The sequence below is a fragment of the Andrographis paniculata genome, unplaced genomic scaffold, assembly GCF_009805555.1.
Source record: "Andrographis paniculata isolate CXL003 unplaced genomic scaffold, ASM980555v1 Contig71END, whole genome shotgun sequence".
Taxonomy (NCBI): domain Eukaryota; kingdom Viridiplantae; phylum Streptophyta; class Magnoliopsida; order Lamiales; family Acanthaceae; genus Andrographis; species Andrographis paniculata.
In genome coordinates, this window is record NW_026137608.1 from 3134908 (window position 1) to 3153543 (window position 18636).

The 18636-nt window shown below is 29.9% G+C and overlaps 2 protein-coding genes across 3 annotated transcripts; one reads left to right on the forward strand and one right to left on the reverse strand.

Annotated features, from left to right (window-relative positions):
• Nucleotides 1–4060: 4060 nt before the first annotated feature.
• On the reverse strand, nt 4061–10498 carry LOC127264952 (plant intracellular Ras-group-related LRR protein 6-like). Of its 2 annotated transcripts, none has more exons than XM_051294567.1 (3): nt 10046–10498; nt 9096–9262; nt 4061–4903 (listed from the first exon to the last, which is right to left on the reverse strand). In XM_051294567.1, exons 1-3 carry the CDS (start codon nt 10319–10321, stop codon nt 4216–4218), a joined length of 1131 nt encoding a protein of 376 aa, XP_051150524.1. In that variant the 5' UTR covers nt 10322–10498; the 3' UTR covers nt 4061–4215. The 2 variants fall into 2 exon arrangements, with proteins under 2 accessions (XP_051150524.1, XP_051150523.1); XM_051294566.1 differs by having other exon boundaries at nt 9096–9265; nt 10046–10497.
• A 4596-nt stretch (nt 10499–15094) lies between these two features.
• LOC127264812 (uncharacterized) lies at nt 15095–16384 on the forward strand. The gene has a single exon (XM_051294358.1). The coding sequence runs from the start codon at nt 15095–15097 to the stop codon at nt 16382–16384; it is 1290 nt and encodes a 429-aa protein (XP_051150315.1).
• Nucleotides 16385–18636: the final 2252 nt, after the last annotated feature.

Genomic DNA, 18636 nt, shown 5'->3' on the forward strand with positions numbered 1-18636 from the left:
AATTTAGGTTTAGTTTAATGTGGGTTTTATTCGAAATTTGCTTCCGCTAATTTATTGTCGTAATTTTGTTTATGAGGTATTGTTTGATAAATACAAAAGATTCGGGAATGAATTCACAACAATGATATCAGAGCCCTGGGTGATCAACCGATTGCGAAATTGAAAAAAAAAATTGATTCGAGTTTGGTAGGATTCGAATCGTGGTAAAAAGCTAAACCCTCAGATCCTTATTTGTGGTATATTATGATTCTTGGTGAAATCGTAGTTTGATAATATGCTGAAATTTTTTGTGTTGATTGGCTATGCATTTCTTGGTAATTAGTAGAATAATCTTAAAATTTGATGTAATTTCCTATATTTCTTGGTGAAATTTTTTGGAAATTGTTTTTGGTTCTTTGGTTATTTTTATTGTGCAGTTTCTTAGGCTATATTTGTGTTAGTCTTGCGAATTTGAGTTGCTATAATCAATTGTTGGACACATGTTAATATTTCCGTATGAGATAGAAAATGCATATGAGGTAATATTTGAAAATACGTAAAAAGAATTGTAAATTGGAGGATAATGAAGAATAAAATAATTTTTGTTGCATCACGTGTTTCCTTGGTGAAAAAATTGAAATGCATGTATTAGATTCTTGATTTGTATGCTATGTGATTGATTTAATTTTTTCTCCACAGGTTCTCGGTGAAAATGATAAAATGCTAAATGTAAAAATAAATTGCATGTTTCTATGGGAAAATTAGTTGAAAATAAGCATGAGATGCTAAATTAAAACTAATTGTAGAAATTTAGGAATACTTTGATGCATGATGTTGTTTGCTATGTGTTGAGTTGCATGTGTTCCTTGAGATCTTTGTGAATTTTATTGTTTAGTTAGTATTATGTGGATTGTCTTGCTGATGTGATCCTTAAGTTTTCTATATGTTAGAATCTAGCATTGATATTTGGTGGTCATGCTTGTTACTTGGATTACATGTTTTTGTGGACTAGTTGTTTTTATTTGATTAAAGCATGTTGTCTTCTTATTTGGTTGTTTGTAGTCATCGAGTTTGTATATTTGCGCTTAGATACGCACTCATATGTATCTATACATAGGCATGTGTGGGGCTAGAGGAGGAGAGGAGCAGGGATGTCATCCCACATATCTTTAACATATATGATTAGTGGTACAAATATCTACATGTTATTATGTAAGTGTCCTTAATAGTGTAACATTTGTTATTTTGAACAGTTGTACGAAGTGATAATATTGTAGGCAAGTATGATTAAATTTGTCAATTAACCCCTGCGTTGTCAGTTATATTGAGGATATTGGGTGTTGTTGAGGTTTGTGTTTTTCCAATTCCATTTGCTATTTTGTAGTGATTTACTTGTAGAAAATATATTGATATGTATATCATTTTGTAGATCGTAACATTTACTTTAATACAATAAGTTAGTTACAATATTTAAATGATATAATATATTAAGAAATGCATTTGAAACTAATGCAGGAGTTTTCGAGTTTATTGGACATGCAAAACAAAAAATATTTGACTCCGATTGGACGATTGATCAATATATATCATTTTGTACATGAATTAAATATTTAATTTAGCTAAAATTAAATATTTAAATAACACATAAATAATGCATAAAAATATAATTCAAGAAACATATCAATTAATTAAATTTGGGTAAACTGTTTTTTTAGTCCCGTAACTGAACCCCCTTATCATTTTAGTTCCGTAAGTGGAGTCTGTCGCAAATTAGTCCCATAAGTAAAAAATTTTCGTTGTATTAGTCCTCCGGCGCCGGAGATGCCCGCGTGGCTTGTCGGAGGCTACGTGTCCGCCAGGTCAGCGACACCTGACGGACACGTGGATTTTAATTCTTTTTTAATTTTTTTAATTATTTTAAAATTTATTTGTCTTCTTTAATTCTTTTTATTTGGTCCAATTGAAAAAAAAATTAAAAAATTAAAAATAAAATAAAATCCATGTGTCCGCCAGGTGTCGCTGACCTGGTAGGACACCTGGCGAACACGTGGCTTCCGGCGAGCCACGCGGGTGTCTCCGGTGCCGGAGGACTAAAACAACGAAAATATTTCACTTATGAGACTAGTTTGCGACATGCTCAACTTACAGGACTAAAATGACAAAAGAGTTCAGTTACGGGACTAAAAAACCAGTTTACCGATTTAATTTATACACCAAAATAATTATAAAATATACTTGAAAGTTAATAACTTAATAGTGCAGGAATTAATGGGAGCAGCTGGGAGAAAGCAGAAGTAAATGTGAAGTAAACGCAAGAGTTGGGGGAGTCTGACGGATTTAATGCATCCGAACAACCGTAGCTTGAATTCCACACAGCAGCCGACTTTGCTCACCTCTATGCAGAAGTTTTCACGTGCAACCGACCAGCTATAAATACTTCCACTGGTTTCTGTGCAGAATTAATACAACAGTCATTCAATTAATAATTAATGATTGTACACAGATTTGTGCACTAATTAATACAAAATTGACATTTATTAAAAATTACTAGGGGTGAGTATTCGGATTTTTGGTTCGGATTTTGCCAAATCCGAACCGATCCGAAAATTCAAAATTTTTGAAAAAATTAATCCGAGCCGAACCGAACCGAACCGAAATTCGAACTAAAAAATTCGAACCAAACCGAAAAATCCAAAATTCTAAATATTTTTTAATTATTTTTTTAATTTGTAAATTTATTTTATATTTTATTATTTATTTTATAATATTAAATATATATATATAATATATAAAAGTAAATATATTAAAATATGATTAATAATTTTGAGTTTTTTTATATTAAAATATTATATTTCGGATTTCGGATTGGTTCAGATTTTAAATATTACCGATTTGATCCGATTCAATGCGAAAATCCGAAATTTGTCAAAACTTCAATTCGAACCAAATTTTAAATTTCAATTTGGTTTGAATTTTTGCTCACACCTAAAAATTTAATAATAAAATATATTATTTATTTTAAATATTTATTGCGCGAACATTAAATATTTCAATTATATTTTTTATATATTTAATTTAGCTAAACTTAAAGTTTAAATATCACATAAATAATAAATAATACCTAAAAATATAATTTAAGAAATACATCAATTAATTTAATTTATACACCAAAATAATTATAAAATATACTTAAAATTAATAAATTAATATTTTACACACAAAATACAATAAATACAATTATTAAATTAAATTAATATAAATTATACCAAAACTGAATATAAATAAATAATTAATTAAACACAATAAGCTATAAAATATGTCAAAGTTATCGCTGACCGACTTCCCGCTTGACGGCTGTCTCAATTATTCCCATGTTAGGCAATCGACTTCCTCCATATTGACTCTCTAAAATTTAATATAATCCATTATCTTTCTTTCATCATTACATCCGATTAATTCGATCTGCCACTTCTTTTATTATATTCTTTATTTCTCTTGTCCTTCCGTCTGATCAATTCGGCCGGCCATTTTTTTTTCTCATTTTCTCCCTAAAAATATATTTATATAATTCATTCTCTTTCTTTCTCTAATCATTACATCCGATTAAGTCGATCTGTCACTTCCATCCGACTAATTCGGTCAGCCACTTTTTTTTTTTTTTTTTTCTTTCTTCTTCTTATCCTTCCATTCGATCAATTTAGTCTGCCACTTTTCTTTATTTTCTTTCTTCCTCCCATCCTTTCATCCAAACAATTCTGTCTATCACTTCTTGTAGAGAATTATTTTTTTTAATAATACCAAAAAAAAAGTATGATATAAAAAAAAGTATTTTGAAAAAAAAAATTAGATTTTTAAAAATTGGTTAGTTGCATAGTTATAAAAAAAATTATTTATATAATTCATTCTCTTTATTTCTTTCTTTTTTCCATTATCTATATTCATATTCATATAATGTAATTTATAAAATTTAATTAGAAATTTGAAACATATTAATATATATATCATTTTGTAGAGAATAATTTAACTTATACAATAAATTAATATCAAGAAAAAATAAATCACAAAAAATGTTCTACCAAAACAAAAAGTTGTGCAATTTAACGCGCACATACGAGCACTAGTGTATGTGTATATATATATATATATATAAATGTAATATTAGCAAATCTTCATCAAAATTACATTAAATCACATGCATAAAATGTAGCACAAACACATATGTATCTATATATAGATTCATCTCGAAAAATAGGACTTGGGCGAGAAAAGACGGCGGGGTGAGAACATCCCCATGTACCGCGGCGAAGTCATCCCATCTATCGACCGGTAGCTCGGCATAATGTACCCATCCCGCTCATTCTCTACCCCCACATGATTCACCCCGCTAAACGTCCCGCACTTTGTCAGCTTCCCGAACCACGACTTCTTCTTCGGGGAAACGCCTTGCCGCCTCCCGTTCATCTTGTTCTTCTCACAAAGGTATTCCTTCACCATTGGCAGGCCCTGCTCGATCACCTCCGGAGGGGGCGAGACCAGCGGATTCCCTTCGACGCAGAGCTTGTGGAGCTTCTTGAGGCTGCCGATGGAATGGGGCAGAAAGGAAATATTGTTGTAGCTGACGTCGAGGTCGACGAGGGAGATGAGGAAGCCGAGAGTGTAGGGGAGGGATGAGAGGTACTGGAAGTTCTGGCTGACGTTGAGGACTTGGAGATTGATGAGGTTGTCGAGGTCGTCTGGGAGGGCTCGGAGGCAGTTGAGGCGGGCGTCGAGAATTCGGAGGTTGGTTAGGTGGGAGGTGGAGCGAGGGAGGAGCACCAACTTGTTGGAGTTCACTGAGAGTTTCTTGAGGCTTTGGAGGTCGAACCCGATGCTGTCAGGGAGCTGCCGGAGCTGATTGAAGTTTGCATTCAGTTCTTCCAGGGATCTGCAGGTATATTCTATATCCTTTGAGATTCCTTCAAATATCTCTATTGGTACTACTTATAAAAAATATTACATCAATTACATTTTTTTTTAGGGCGTGTTTCTTTCGAAAGTTTTGGGGAAATTTGAGTTTGGGTTTGATTTTTATTTGAATTTTGAGATAGAGTTTAAATTTTGATGTTTCTTTTGGGTTTGGTTAGAGTTTAAGGAATTTTGATGTGTATTGATTTGATAAGTATGAATATAATAATATAAATGTATAGTAATTTGTATAATTTAATTATAAATTTATATTATATTTATATATATTTTAAATTTTTATTTATTTGTATTATAAAAAATTTTATTCTCTACAAAATGACATATATTGTATGTATTTTATTAAATTATAATTATTATAATTTTTTTTAAAAAAAAATAATAAAGTCTGTCTTCCAGAGCCCCTCTAGCCCAAGAGAAATAAACCCTTAATGAAATATCAAGTCAAATACTTCATCCGTCCCGTGGTAGAGATAGAGAGAGTATTCAATTTTTTATAATTGATTTTGTTTTAAAAATAACATTGCAAGCCGATATTTTCAATAATTTTTTTAAAATTAATATATTGAATACATAATAAATATTTGATGTAACATGGTTTTGGAAAAAAAATATATATATATATTGAGTGAATTCTAAAAATTGAATCATGAAAACACAAGCAAATAAATTCTTTTAATTTTTTAAAATTTTTAAAACTCTGTAAAATTATATATAAAGAAAGCCTTAAGTATATATATAATCCAATAGTATATTTGGTTTTGAAAATAGTAAAAAATAATAATAAATACAAAGTAAATACTTGATGAGATTAAATAAATATTATATTCTATATTAAAAATATTACATTAATTCAATGTAAAGATTAATGTTTTATTTAATTTTTTTATTACCATCAAATATTATATATAAAACTTCTAAAATTGCATATAAAGCAAGCCTATATTATATATATATATATATATATACAATTAAGGTAGTAGAATGAATACTACTACTAGATAGCATATATATAAACCAATACTATTAATATTTTGTTTTGAAAATAATAAAAAAATGAGATTGGATCATTATGCTATAATATGCATATGAATTCATAGCATATATAGAATAAAATTTTTTGATAAAGATAATGATAATAATAATAAAGTAAGTACTTGATTAGATAAAATAAAACTACTGTATTCTATATAAAAATTGTTACATTAATTCAATGTAATTTTTCATTTTTTATTTAACTTTTTATTAGTAATGGGAGGATCCACAACACAAAGCATGTTTCTTCGGAATAAGTTTGGAAAGTTTTACTGTGCAAACACCAAGATTTGGGAGTTTTACTTTGCAAACACTCACAGTAAAACTCTCCAAACTGGGGTTGTCTCTTGGTTGACAGACAAAGTTGCTGGCCTCGTGGGTTTAGTTTTTTTTGCTAATTATAAATTAAAATTAAAATTTTTATATTAATTATAATTTAATAAAATATATACAATATATATGTCATTTTCGTAGAAAATACATTTTTTTATAATATAAATAAATAAAAATTTAAAATATATATATACATAGATATCATATAAATTTATAATAGAATTATATAAAGTAATACATATTTATGTTATTATATTTATTATCCATCAAATCAATATATATCAAAATCTTCAAACTCAACTCAAACATACACAAAAAAAAAAAAAATACAAAAATTCAAATCTATTTTAAAATTCAAATAAAAATCAAAATCAAACCCAATTTTTTCTATTCCGCCTAAAAAAAAACACACCCTATGAGATAATCAATGCAGTCTACCATGGTAGGTTCTAAAAAGCTTAAGTTTAATTGCATTTTCTACTATTTTGTTAAAAAAAAAAAAAAACAAATTAACAAAAAATTATCGATGCATTTTGGTTAACAAAATTTTTCTTAATATTATTTTTAATTTACAAAAATAATATATACAAATAATACTTTTATACTTAAAAAAATTATTACCTATCAAATTAATACAAATCAAAATTCTAAAAACTCAAACCAAATCTACACATCTAAAAGAACATAAAAAATCTAAACTATCTTACAATTCAAGTCTAAACCAAAACTACAATTTTAAAGCGACATAAAAATCCAAACTTATATTATAATTCAAATTTAATATAAACTCAAACTCAAACCAAATCTACAAACATAAAAAGAATAAAAAAAATTAAATTTAATCTAAACTCAAATTCAAATTTCTCGAAAGAACACACCTTTAGAAAAAAAATTAAAACATATCTAAACGATTATAGTCTCCATTACAGAGCTTTTGTAGATGAGAAATTCATGACTAAAAAAATCTCTTCAAGTATATGTAGATGGTTTGATTGTGTAATACAAATTACACGATAAAATATTTAAGGTGTGTTTCTACAATCAAGGTTCGAGTGTTTTTTACTGTTATGGTACTGTTGAATCGACTCTGGATGCGAAACTGCCCTTATACCGACACTATCTGCGGCTACGGCGTAAGTCATGTCCGTTTGACTTTTCTTTTCTATTTTAAGAATCACAATTTATGAATATTCATAAATAATTTTAATTTTTTTAATAATAATAATTTAATAAAATATAAACATGTCATTTTATAAAAAATAAAATTTTATATATTATAATTACATAAAAAATTTAAATATTTATTTATAATTAACACAAATTAATATTCAAATTACCCTATTATTAATTTCATAAATTTATTTTAATACATATTTTATATATATTCAATACACATCAAAATCTCAAAAATCAAATCCAACCTATAAATCAAAATAAACATAAAAACACAACCTAAAATTCAAATACAAATCTAATTTTTCCAAACTTAATAAGAAGAAACACACCCTTAAATTAATATGGTACTCCCTCCGTCCCTGATACCGTGTCTGCTACAGTGTAGACACGGTATTTTAGGAGGGGTGTAATTAGTATATAATTAAAAATATATTAGAAAAAATAATTATAAATTAAGATTAAGATAACTAATTAGTTTAATTAAAATTAAAAAATAATAATAAAATTTAAAAATTTAAAATGAGATTAAAGCGTGTAATTATTTTTTAAAAAAAGAAAATGACATGGTATGTGAGACGGATAGAAACGGCAACATGGACATGGTATCTGGGACGGAGGGAGGACTATTTAATATATATATATATATATGGGAGGGGATTCTTAGCCCTTATGCTGTTCAGCCCCATGCACCTCTAATACAATTGTATATATATATATATATATATTATCATATATGGTGTAGGAATATGAAACAGACCCGCTGATGAAAAAGTCTGCAATTAACTAATTACATAGAAACCCAGAAAAATAAAACGAAATAAAGTCAACGCATACAAGAAACGAGGGTTGACTTTTGCATCCTGTCATCGATGACTGGGATTATATATATATATATATATATATATTAATTGAGGAGGTTGATGCAATCAATCATTCATTATATGTGAAACTAACTAACTTATAACTTAGACTAGACAGGCAACATTTAAAAACAAAAATCAAGATTTAATTAAATTAAATTAAATTAAAGGGAAAAAAATTATTTTTTGTCTCAATATAACTAAAATTCATCAATTTTGATCTCAATATAAAAGTTTTATCAATTTTAGTTTAATATAACCAAAATTCATCCATTTTTGTCCCAATATAACCAAAACTCATTATTTTTTGTCCAAATATAATTTTTTTTTTTTATCAATTTTAGTCTCAATATAACCAAAACTCTATCATTTTTTGTCTCAATATAATCAAACATTATCTTTTTTGGTTTTACTGTCCGACGAAAAATACTGACGTGAAAAGAAATCAAACCTTATATTTATATTTGAAAAAATTGCACAATTTTGCAAGTCCACGTCAGCATTTTTCGTCGATTTGTTGACGGTGTGACCAAAAAAATAAGGTTTGATTATATTGGGACAAAAAATGATGAGTTTTGGTTATATTGGACTAAAATTGATAAAATTTTTATATTGAGACAAAAAATGATGAGTTTTGGTCATATTGGAACCAAAATTGATAAAATTTTTATATTTGAACCAAAATTGATGAATTTTGATTGTATTGGGACCGAAAATAATTTGTTCCCCAAATTAAATTAAAATACTTACGTGCAGGATCCGATGGTGGTAGGAAGCGAGTGAATGAGGTTGCCCGATACATTCAAGATTTTGAGCTTTGTCAAACAGCCGATTGAATTAGGGAGACACCTTAGCTGATTCGACCGGACATCTAATACCATCACGTTCAGCAGCCGAGCCGTTAGTGATTCTGGAATCTTCTGCACCTCCATCAATCAATCATCCATCATTATATATTTATATATATATATATATATATATTAATTAATTATTTAATATAATCACTAAAATACAATATAATTAACTCTCATGGGCATTTGGCACCGATAATGGAACTACAGACAAATGAGAGTAAAGAATGAAATTGAAGATAAATTGAATTGAATAGAAAATGAGAATTAATTCACTTCTTTAGTGAAAGAGATAATTTAGTTCAAAAATGTAAAAAAATGCAGAATGAATGAGAATTGATTAACTTGATAAAAAAAAAAAAAAAGAGTTTTAATCAATGAGAATGCATGAAAAATATTTTTATGGTTCTTTTTTTAAAAAAATATATATATATATAAATTATATGCAATGTTTTTTAAAATTATATTTTAGTACAATTTCTTAAAAGATCGTAAAATTTTTGTAAAATTGAAATAATATAACTTTAAAAAAAACTATAAAAATTAAATAGTACCAATAAGATTAAAAAAAATTAATAAAAATATACTGCAACATCATTTCTCTTCATTTCTTGTGCATACGAGAGAGAAAGAGAAATAAAAACAGAAAAATAAAAATGATTTATTTCTCGAAGTTCTATTTGTCGGACTCAAACAACTAAAAGAAATGACACAATTTTTTTTTCTTTTTCTCCGTACCAAACATAACCTTAGTATCATTTCATCTCATAAACTCAGATCAAATATATATATATATATATATAATTACCCTAATTAACCCTAGAGAGAGAGAGAGAGAGAGAGAGAGACCTGGAGATTGTTGTTGGAGAGGTCCAATTTGCAGATGTTGGCCAAATGGAAAGGAGGGTTTGGGAGAGTATCCAAAGACATCCCACTCAGGTCCACTATTTCCATATTCATATTATAAGAAGATGATGATGAATGGATGTGGTCGTCGTCTTCTTCTTCCTCATGAATTCCCAATCCCATATTATTGCTAATCTTCCTTGCTGTAACCTCCTGCTGCTGCAAACCCTTCCCCCTCATCACATCCATCTTTATCTGCTGCTGCTGTTCGTACATCATCTTTACATACGCCAAAACAAAAACAAAAATTCTCTTTAATTTATATATATATGTGAAAGATTTGTTGGAGAGACCTATCGATGATCTCAATCCCAACCAGAAACGATGAATCAAAGAAATTAATCGTTTTTTAATTATATTATTATTTTTCTCTATAAAGAAAAATCTGCGTATTTGGAATGTCCGTAAATACACGATATATATATATATATGGTAGGTGGGTGGGTGGGTGGGTGGTGCTAGAAATATAATATATACAAACTAAAATATAGAGTGAGAGATGACTGAGAAACAGATCTAGAGAGAGAAGGTGTGTACGGACGGACGGACGGACGGACAAGTAGAAGGACTTCCGCAAGTTGCGTTGAGTACACAACAGAATAAACCTCTAAAATGTATAATCTTTTCATTTTCATTTTCATTTTCAATTAGTATTTATATTCTTTTCTTAAATTTCTCTATTTTGTAAATGTTACCCAATTTTACCAATAAACTACCAATTTTGCCACATTATTCTTTTGGATAAAATTTTTTATAATATTTTTCTACTCAATATAACAAAAACATTCCAATTTATACAAGCAATCCTTATTTCCAAATTACTATCGTCAAACCAATTTTTTTTTAACTTTCCGAAAAATAAATAAAAAAAATTAAAATTAATAGAAGATTGATAATTTTGTATTGCGTTGTATATTCAATAGAACAATTGTTAGATGTCTTTAGAGATTTGGCACTAGGGTGTGTTTGGTACAAGAAAAATAAGGGCAAGGAAATGGAAATGATCTCATTTTCATTTTCATTTTTTTTTTGATTGATTTAGAGAAATGAAAACTAAAAAATAAATTATTTCTCATTTTCTAATTTCATTTCTCTGTCATATATATATATATATATAAAGAGAAATAAATGTAGAAAATTGTATATTGATGGCAGTATATTTTATTTATTATTTAATTTTATATTTTTTTAAATTATATTATTTCAATTTTATAAAACATCACAATTAATTTATTATTTAGATATGTATTTTTTACTAGTTTTTTTTTTTTTAAAAAAAAAAGATTATACTAAAAATTTGATCTTACAAAACATCGTATCTAATTTATTATTAAAACAAAAAATATCAAAAGTATTTTTTCATAAATTTTCACAATTACAATTTTTTTTTCTTGCCCGATTAATCATTTATTCTTAATCGATTAATTCAAATAGCTGCATTTTTTTACATTTCTCAATAAAATTTTATGTTTTACCAAATCAGATGATTAATTTTTATTCTCTACTTAATTTATTTTCTCTACCATTCTATTATCCATTTTTATTTATCTACAATTTCATTTTTATACCAAATGTCCGTTAATCCTTATGTTGTTGAAATAAATAGATCAAAAAATTAAAAAATATTACATGTGATTCTTCATAATATGTTGGAGGTGGGCCCACCTAAATGAATGTGCAACCATCGATAATATATTTGTATTATAATAATATATAAATCTAATTCTATATATCAATAATAATGATAATAAATTAATATTTTATTTGTTAAGTTTAGAGACACTAACGGAAAGGACGAGAGGTTGGAGTGGAGCCTCACGAGGCAATTACGACCATTATTTTTATTTCTCATTCTCTTTTAGGTTTCGAAATTTGTGCATTTTCATGTTCTGATATTGGTATTTCAATATAAATTTTCCGGTTTCTCATTACAAATTTATTACTCGCTCCGTCTCACATATCATGTCCACATTGCCGTTTCTGTCCGTCTTATATTTCATGTCACTTTCTTTTTTTGGAAAATAATTACACACTTTAATGTAATTTTAAACTTTTTAATTTATTTTTTTTAATTTTAATTAAACTAATTAGTTATCTTAATCTTAATTTATAATTATTTATATTATAAAGTAATTATTTTCACTAATATATTTTTAATTATCTACTAATTACATCCTTCCTAAAATACAGTGTAGTAGACACAGTACGTGGGACAGAGGGAGAATTATTTTTACATATATATATATATATATATCACTCAATCATCTTCTTTCATCTCATTGTTTTGCAAAGTATTTCACTTTGGACTTATTTGATGCTTCTCAAATATCAATTAAACACTCAAGAGACCAAGATTAATAGCGTTATTGAATTGGCTAAGAAACTAATGTCAACATTCTTCCGTCCGAGCCAAATCCTCGTAGATCATCCATAAGAAACAAATTTAGAAACAACAAATTAACACACTCAGTGCAACAACAAGTGACTCGCCTTCTTTCATGTATTTGTGGATGTAGATTTTAATGAATTCATTGCCTCCAAAAAAGATAGTAATGTATTTGATAGTCATAAATCGCATGTGTTAAATATTTATATTATTTGCGATATTTGATTGATTTTTATTAGATTCTACCTGATTTGGGTATATATTATTTATTTATAATTTGCAAGAGAAAAATAATAGAATTTAATATAATTAGTGGGAAAAGATAACAAAAATGTCCAAAGTCCAATTGTTACAAAATTAGGGCAAATATAAAGGAAAGAAAGAAGGAGGGGGTGCCACTTATGCCACTTGCCACTTGCCGAGGAGAACACCGGGCAGAACAGTCCCAGGGAGAAACCGTGCAAGGGCAAAAAGGAGAAAAATTCTTCCAAGAAGATTTCGAGTTCTACCACTACCAACATCATTTTCAGGCAATGTTTCTATTTGCTTCATTTGTTCTTCCTCCTATGATTAGCGAATAGTTTACTTTTATAGTCTAGGAGTGAAAAATAACTTGGTATGGATTTGGGAGATTAGACTTGTTTTGATTTATGATATTTTTTTGGTTCTTAAGTATTTCTGTGATTTCTGATTTCTTTGAGTTATAATCTTTTATTTGGTTGGGTATTGTGGTCAGGTGTTTCAATTGAATTAAGGATTAATTGTTAAACTAAATTAGGAGTCCGTAATTGCGTTTTAATTTGGTTCAAGTAGCAACTAGTGGTAGACATCATTAGGAAATGACATAATAAATTTTAAACAATTTTGCATAGGTAATTGTTAAATTGAATTAGACTCTTCTAGTTCGCAAGACAGTTAGGCTAGTAAATTATTTGTGGTGTCACTAGAGTTCTATTCTAACAAAGGAAGCAGTTGACGGGCGTACCTAAACTGTCGAGAAATTAAGGAAAAGTTGGTTATCAGGTGCGTATCGGTAACTATAACTAATTTATTTAGAAACCAATAAAATTATATATTTTTCGATGATCAAATCCACTACCCAAGTTGTCAATTTCATTCCTAGACTGGAAACTTATTTTTATTGAATTTATCTTTTAGTCGTAGAGTTTTTAGTTTGTTATTTTATTTTTATTTCTTACTTCCAAAATCCCCACTTTTTATTATATTTATAAATTAAAAAATCGAAAATAAAACCTTTTTAATTACCTGGAGAGATGACCCTACTTCATCTATACTACGTTATTTTTATTGTAGAAGTAGGTTTATTTTATTTAAATTTTGCAGCATATGACAAACGTCTATCAAATTTTGGCACTGTTGCCGGGGAATTTTAATTGGTTTATTTATCTTTGGTTTTTATCTATTATCTAACAAATCTTATTTTTTTTTTGTTTATGTCGAGATCTGATCGCACAGGAATCTTGAGTTTCGATCCCGAGATTGAGAAGATTGTGCATCGATTAAGAAAAGAAACTAGGGAGCATCGCAAAAAAGATTTAGCTTCAGAATCATCTAGAGATTTTAGTTCTGACGAGATGGAGCTAGAAGAAAAGATGGATCAGAGGACATTAAAGGAGCTGGCAGCCCCTAACTTGACCCAGCAGCATCTCTGCATCACATACCCGACGGTATACGGTAACAATGCTTTTGAAGTAAAATCAGGACTAATACACTTGTTGCCTTCTTTCCATAGGTTTCTAGGAGAAGAGCCACATAAGCATCTTCAAGAACTTGATGTCGTCTGCACAAGTATAAAGCCACAAGGAGTAACAGAAGATCAAATCAAGCTTCGTATTTTTCCCTTCTCACTGAAAGATGCTGCAAAATATTGGCTATTCAATCTACCTGCTGGAAGCGTCAACAGATGGACTGACATGAAAAGAAAGTTTCTTGAGAAGTACTTTCCTGCCTCACGAGCTACGAACATAAGGAAAGAAATATGCGGGATCAAACAACAAACAGGGGAATCTTTATTTGAGTATTGGGACCCATTTAATGTTTTAATTATGCGATGTCCTAACATCAAATCCCTGAACAGTTACTAATTCAATATTTTTATGAAAGTTTGACTTTCATCGATAGGAGGATCATAGACGCAGCAAGTGGATGAGCTTTGATGAACAAGATCCCTAGAGATGCGTGGGATCTACTGAATGACATGGCTATGAACTCGCAGCAGTGAAAGAGGCAAATAAGGTAAGCTCTCTACAAAAACAATTAAGCAAACTAACTTCAATTGTTCGACATATGGCTATAGGAAATGCACAAGTTAAGGCATGTGGAATATGCACTAGCACGGAACACCCTTGTGATGCCTGTCCCACTATGACTCAAAGAGTGGATGTCAATGCTGCGAGATTCGCCCCTAGAGCATACAACCCCTTCTCAAACACCTATACTCCAAGATGGAGGGATCACCCCAATTTGAAATATGGAAATCAACAAGCACGTGTCGAAGGTCCTTCACAAGGATTCCGCCCACGCAATCACAATCAACAACCTCCTTAAACGGTTCCAAATAACTCTTTACAGGATATATAAAAACTATGGCGTCTAACATGTTACAATTTCAACAAGATACTCGGAACAACATAAAGAGCTTGGAAGAACAAGTGAGTCAAATAGCGAATGAGATGCGCGAGATGAAATCAAAGGAGAAAGGTAAATTGCTTGCATGGCCTGACGCTAATCCGAAGAACGTGAGCTCGATGGTTTTACGAAGCGGAAAGGAATTAGAAGGACCTAAAATTGAAATTTCAAAGGACAAGGATAAAGAAGAGATCGAAAGAGAGATAGAGAAAGCTGCTCATGAAAAAACAAACAAGGTAACTTCTGAAACGCCTATTTACCCTAAGACTAACGCCGCATCATTTCCTTGCAGGTTAAAGAAACCGAGGAAGAGTGATAAAAACAAGGAGATGATGGAGATGTTTAGAAAAGTGGAACTGAGCATAACTTTGCTAGATGCTATCAAAAAAGTTCTGAAGTATGCCAAATTTTTTAAGGAACTTTGCACGAATAAAAAGAGATTGCGAGGAGATGAGTGCATTATTGCTCGCGAGAGCGTATCTGTTATTATACAATGTAAACTCCCTCTTAAATGTGGCGATCCAGGTATGTTCTCGGTTCCTTGTAAGATAGGTAAGTTGGAGATTAAACGAGTAATGTTAGATTTAGAAGTTGCAATTAATGTGATGCCTACGTCTATTAATAAATCTCTAAATGTTGGGCCATTAAAAGAGATTAGGATTATGATACAACTAGATGATAGGACTAATGCTTACCCTGAAGAAATGATTGAAGATGTCCTACTGCAGGTTAATGAATTAATTTTTCCAGTGGATTTTTATGTGCTTGACATGCATAATGATAACTCTCCAAATCCTTCACCGATATTGCTTGGTAGACCATTTATGTGCACTGTGCAAACTAAAATAGATGTCAAGCAGGGTATACTTTCTATGGAGTTTGATGGTGAGAAAGTACAGTTTAATATTTCCGATGCTATGAAATACCCTGGAGAATCTAGCGTTTTTTATAGCTTGGATGTTTTTTATGAGAACATGCAGGAAATTTTTTATTTAAGTGGAAGAGACCCTTTGGAGATTTTTCTGGAATACCATCGTGATGTGCAATTCAATGCAAAAAAATTGATGAATTCACAGCTAAGGGAAGCAATGCACGCACTGCAGTCTTCGGAATTCAAGACGACCAGGTTAGAACAAGCAACGTTGCCTTTAAGTGAATCTAAACAAAAAATATTGCCCTCTGTTTTGCAAGTTCCGGATCTAGAGATGAAGTCATTCCCTGATAAGCTTAAATATGTTTTTCTATGAGAGAAAGAAACCTTGTTTGTTATCATATCAGCTTCCCTTTCTCAAATCCAAGAGGAGCGATTGATTCAGATGTTGAGAAAGCACAAATAAGCTATTGGTTGGACCATAGATGACATAAAAGACATCAGCCCCTTCCTTTGCACACATCGCATTGTGTTGAAGGAGAATGCAAAAGCAGTAAGGCAATCTCAAAGGCGATTGAATCATGTGATGATGGAAGTGGTGAAGAAAGAGATTTTGAAACTATTGGATGTCGAAATTATTTATGCTATCGCAGATAGTCCATGGGTAAGTCCGATTCATGTGGTGCCTAAGAAAGCAGGAGTTACGGTTGAGGCTGACAATGATAGTAAGTTGATTCTAGTTAGGAAACAAACTGGATGGTGCCAGTGTATCGACTACCGTAGGTTGAACGCCGTCACAAGAAAATACCCTTTTCTCTTACCTTTTATTGATCAAATGATTGAGCGAATAGCAGGAAAATCTCACTACTGTTTTTTAGATGGATTTTTAGTGTACTTCCAGATTACCATAGTACCGGAAGATCAAGAGAAGACGACATTTACATGCCCCTATGGCACTTTTGCATATAGGCGGATGCCATTTGGGCTTGTAACGCTCCAGCTACTTTTCAACGGTGCATGATAAGTATTTTTTCAGAATATGTCGGTAAGATCATTGAAGTATTCATGGATGATTGTAGTGTGTATGGTGATAATTTTGATGCATGTTTAGATAACTTGGTCTTAGTCTTGCAAAGATGCATTGAAATGACATTGGTTCTTAATTGGGAAAAATGTCAGTTTATGGTTGAAGATGGAATTGTTCTAGGTCACTTGGTCTCTTCAAGAGAAATAGAGGTTGACAAGGCAAAGATAGACACTATTACTACCTTATCCTACCCCACTTCGGTGACGGAATTGCGCTCTTTTCTTGGTCATGAAGGTTTTTATCAACGATTCATCAAGGATTTCTCTAAGGTGGTGAGCCCATTGTTTTTGCTTTTACAAAAGGATATCTTATTTGAGTTTGATAAAAGCTGCAAACAAGATTTTGATCAAATAAAAAATCTCCTTACCACACCATCTATCATTCAACCTTCTATATTAAACTGTATTTTAGTCTCATACCCTTCTTTTGATATTAATTCTTCTCCGATTTGAACCCTATGTTAGAAAGAATTACCTTAAATTCATGTTGTGATGGACCTTATTTGTTTGGCACCAGGTAGAAACGAAGTTTGAGTATCAGAAGTGTCTGCTTCAATGAGAACGGGTAGTGAAAGGCGTGTATATATATATATATATATATTTAAAGAAAGGCCAAAAAAAAAAAAAAAAAAGGCCCCAAAAAAAATTAAAAATAAAATAAACCTTGATGAAGTAGGATTGATATAATTATGTTATTAAAGTTTGGGTAGTGAATAAAGTAAGGGTTTCATTGTTTATGCCGAATTGTTTTTCATATGCTAGTATCGTGTTCTTATTGTGTTCTTTTTTAACATATATTAGCCTTCGCATATCCTTTTTTCTACCCCTAACCATCAGCCCCGTTACAACCTTTATAAAAAAATCCCTTTAATTCTTGATGTTAGATTCGAGTATCTTATGCAAGGGAGATTTGATTATCATTCAAGCCTATGGGATAATCTTTTGTCGCACTACTTGAGCGTTAGCTGATTATATACACTTTCAGAGAGCATGTGCGCATACACTTTATCCTGTGAGGTTGACTTGGTTTGATATGTTGAATTTCCGATTTATTTGGTTGAGTTAGATTTTCTTGTCATAGAGTCGTCTGCAATTTCTTTTGGCTTGCTCGAATTCCCCAAATTGGGTTGTCCTTTGTTTGGCAGATAAACTGCAGGCCGTTTGCGTGTTTTTTTTTTTTTTCTTTTTGTTTGTCATACATATGGCATTTTGTACAAAATTAAATTTTTTATAATATAAATAAAAAAAATAAAAATATTTATGTAGATATAATATAAATTTATAATCAAATTATACAAATAAATACACATTTATATTATATTTATTACCCGTCAAATCAATACATATCAAAACCCTTAAAACCCAAACCAAACATATACACAAAAGAAACAAAAAAAATTTAAACCTATCTTAAATTTCAAACAAAAACCAAACTCAATCTTAATTTTCTTCAAACCGGCCTAAAGAAACACACCCTTAGTTTCTTTGTTAATGGAGCTTTTGTAACATTACTCCACTTTGTTCTAGACTCTTGAGGCTTAC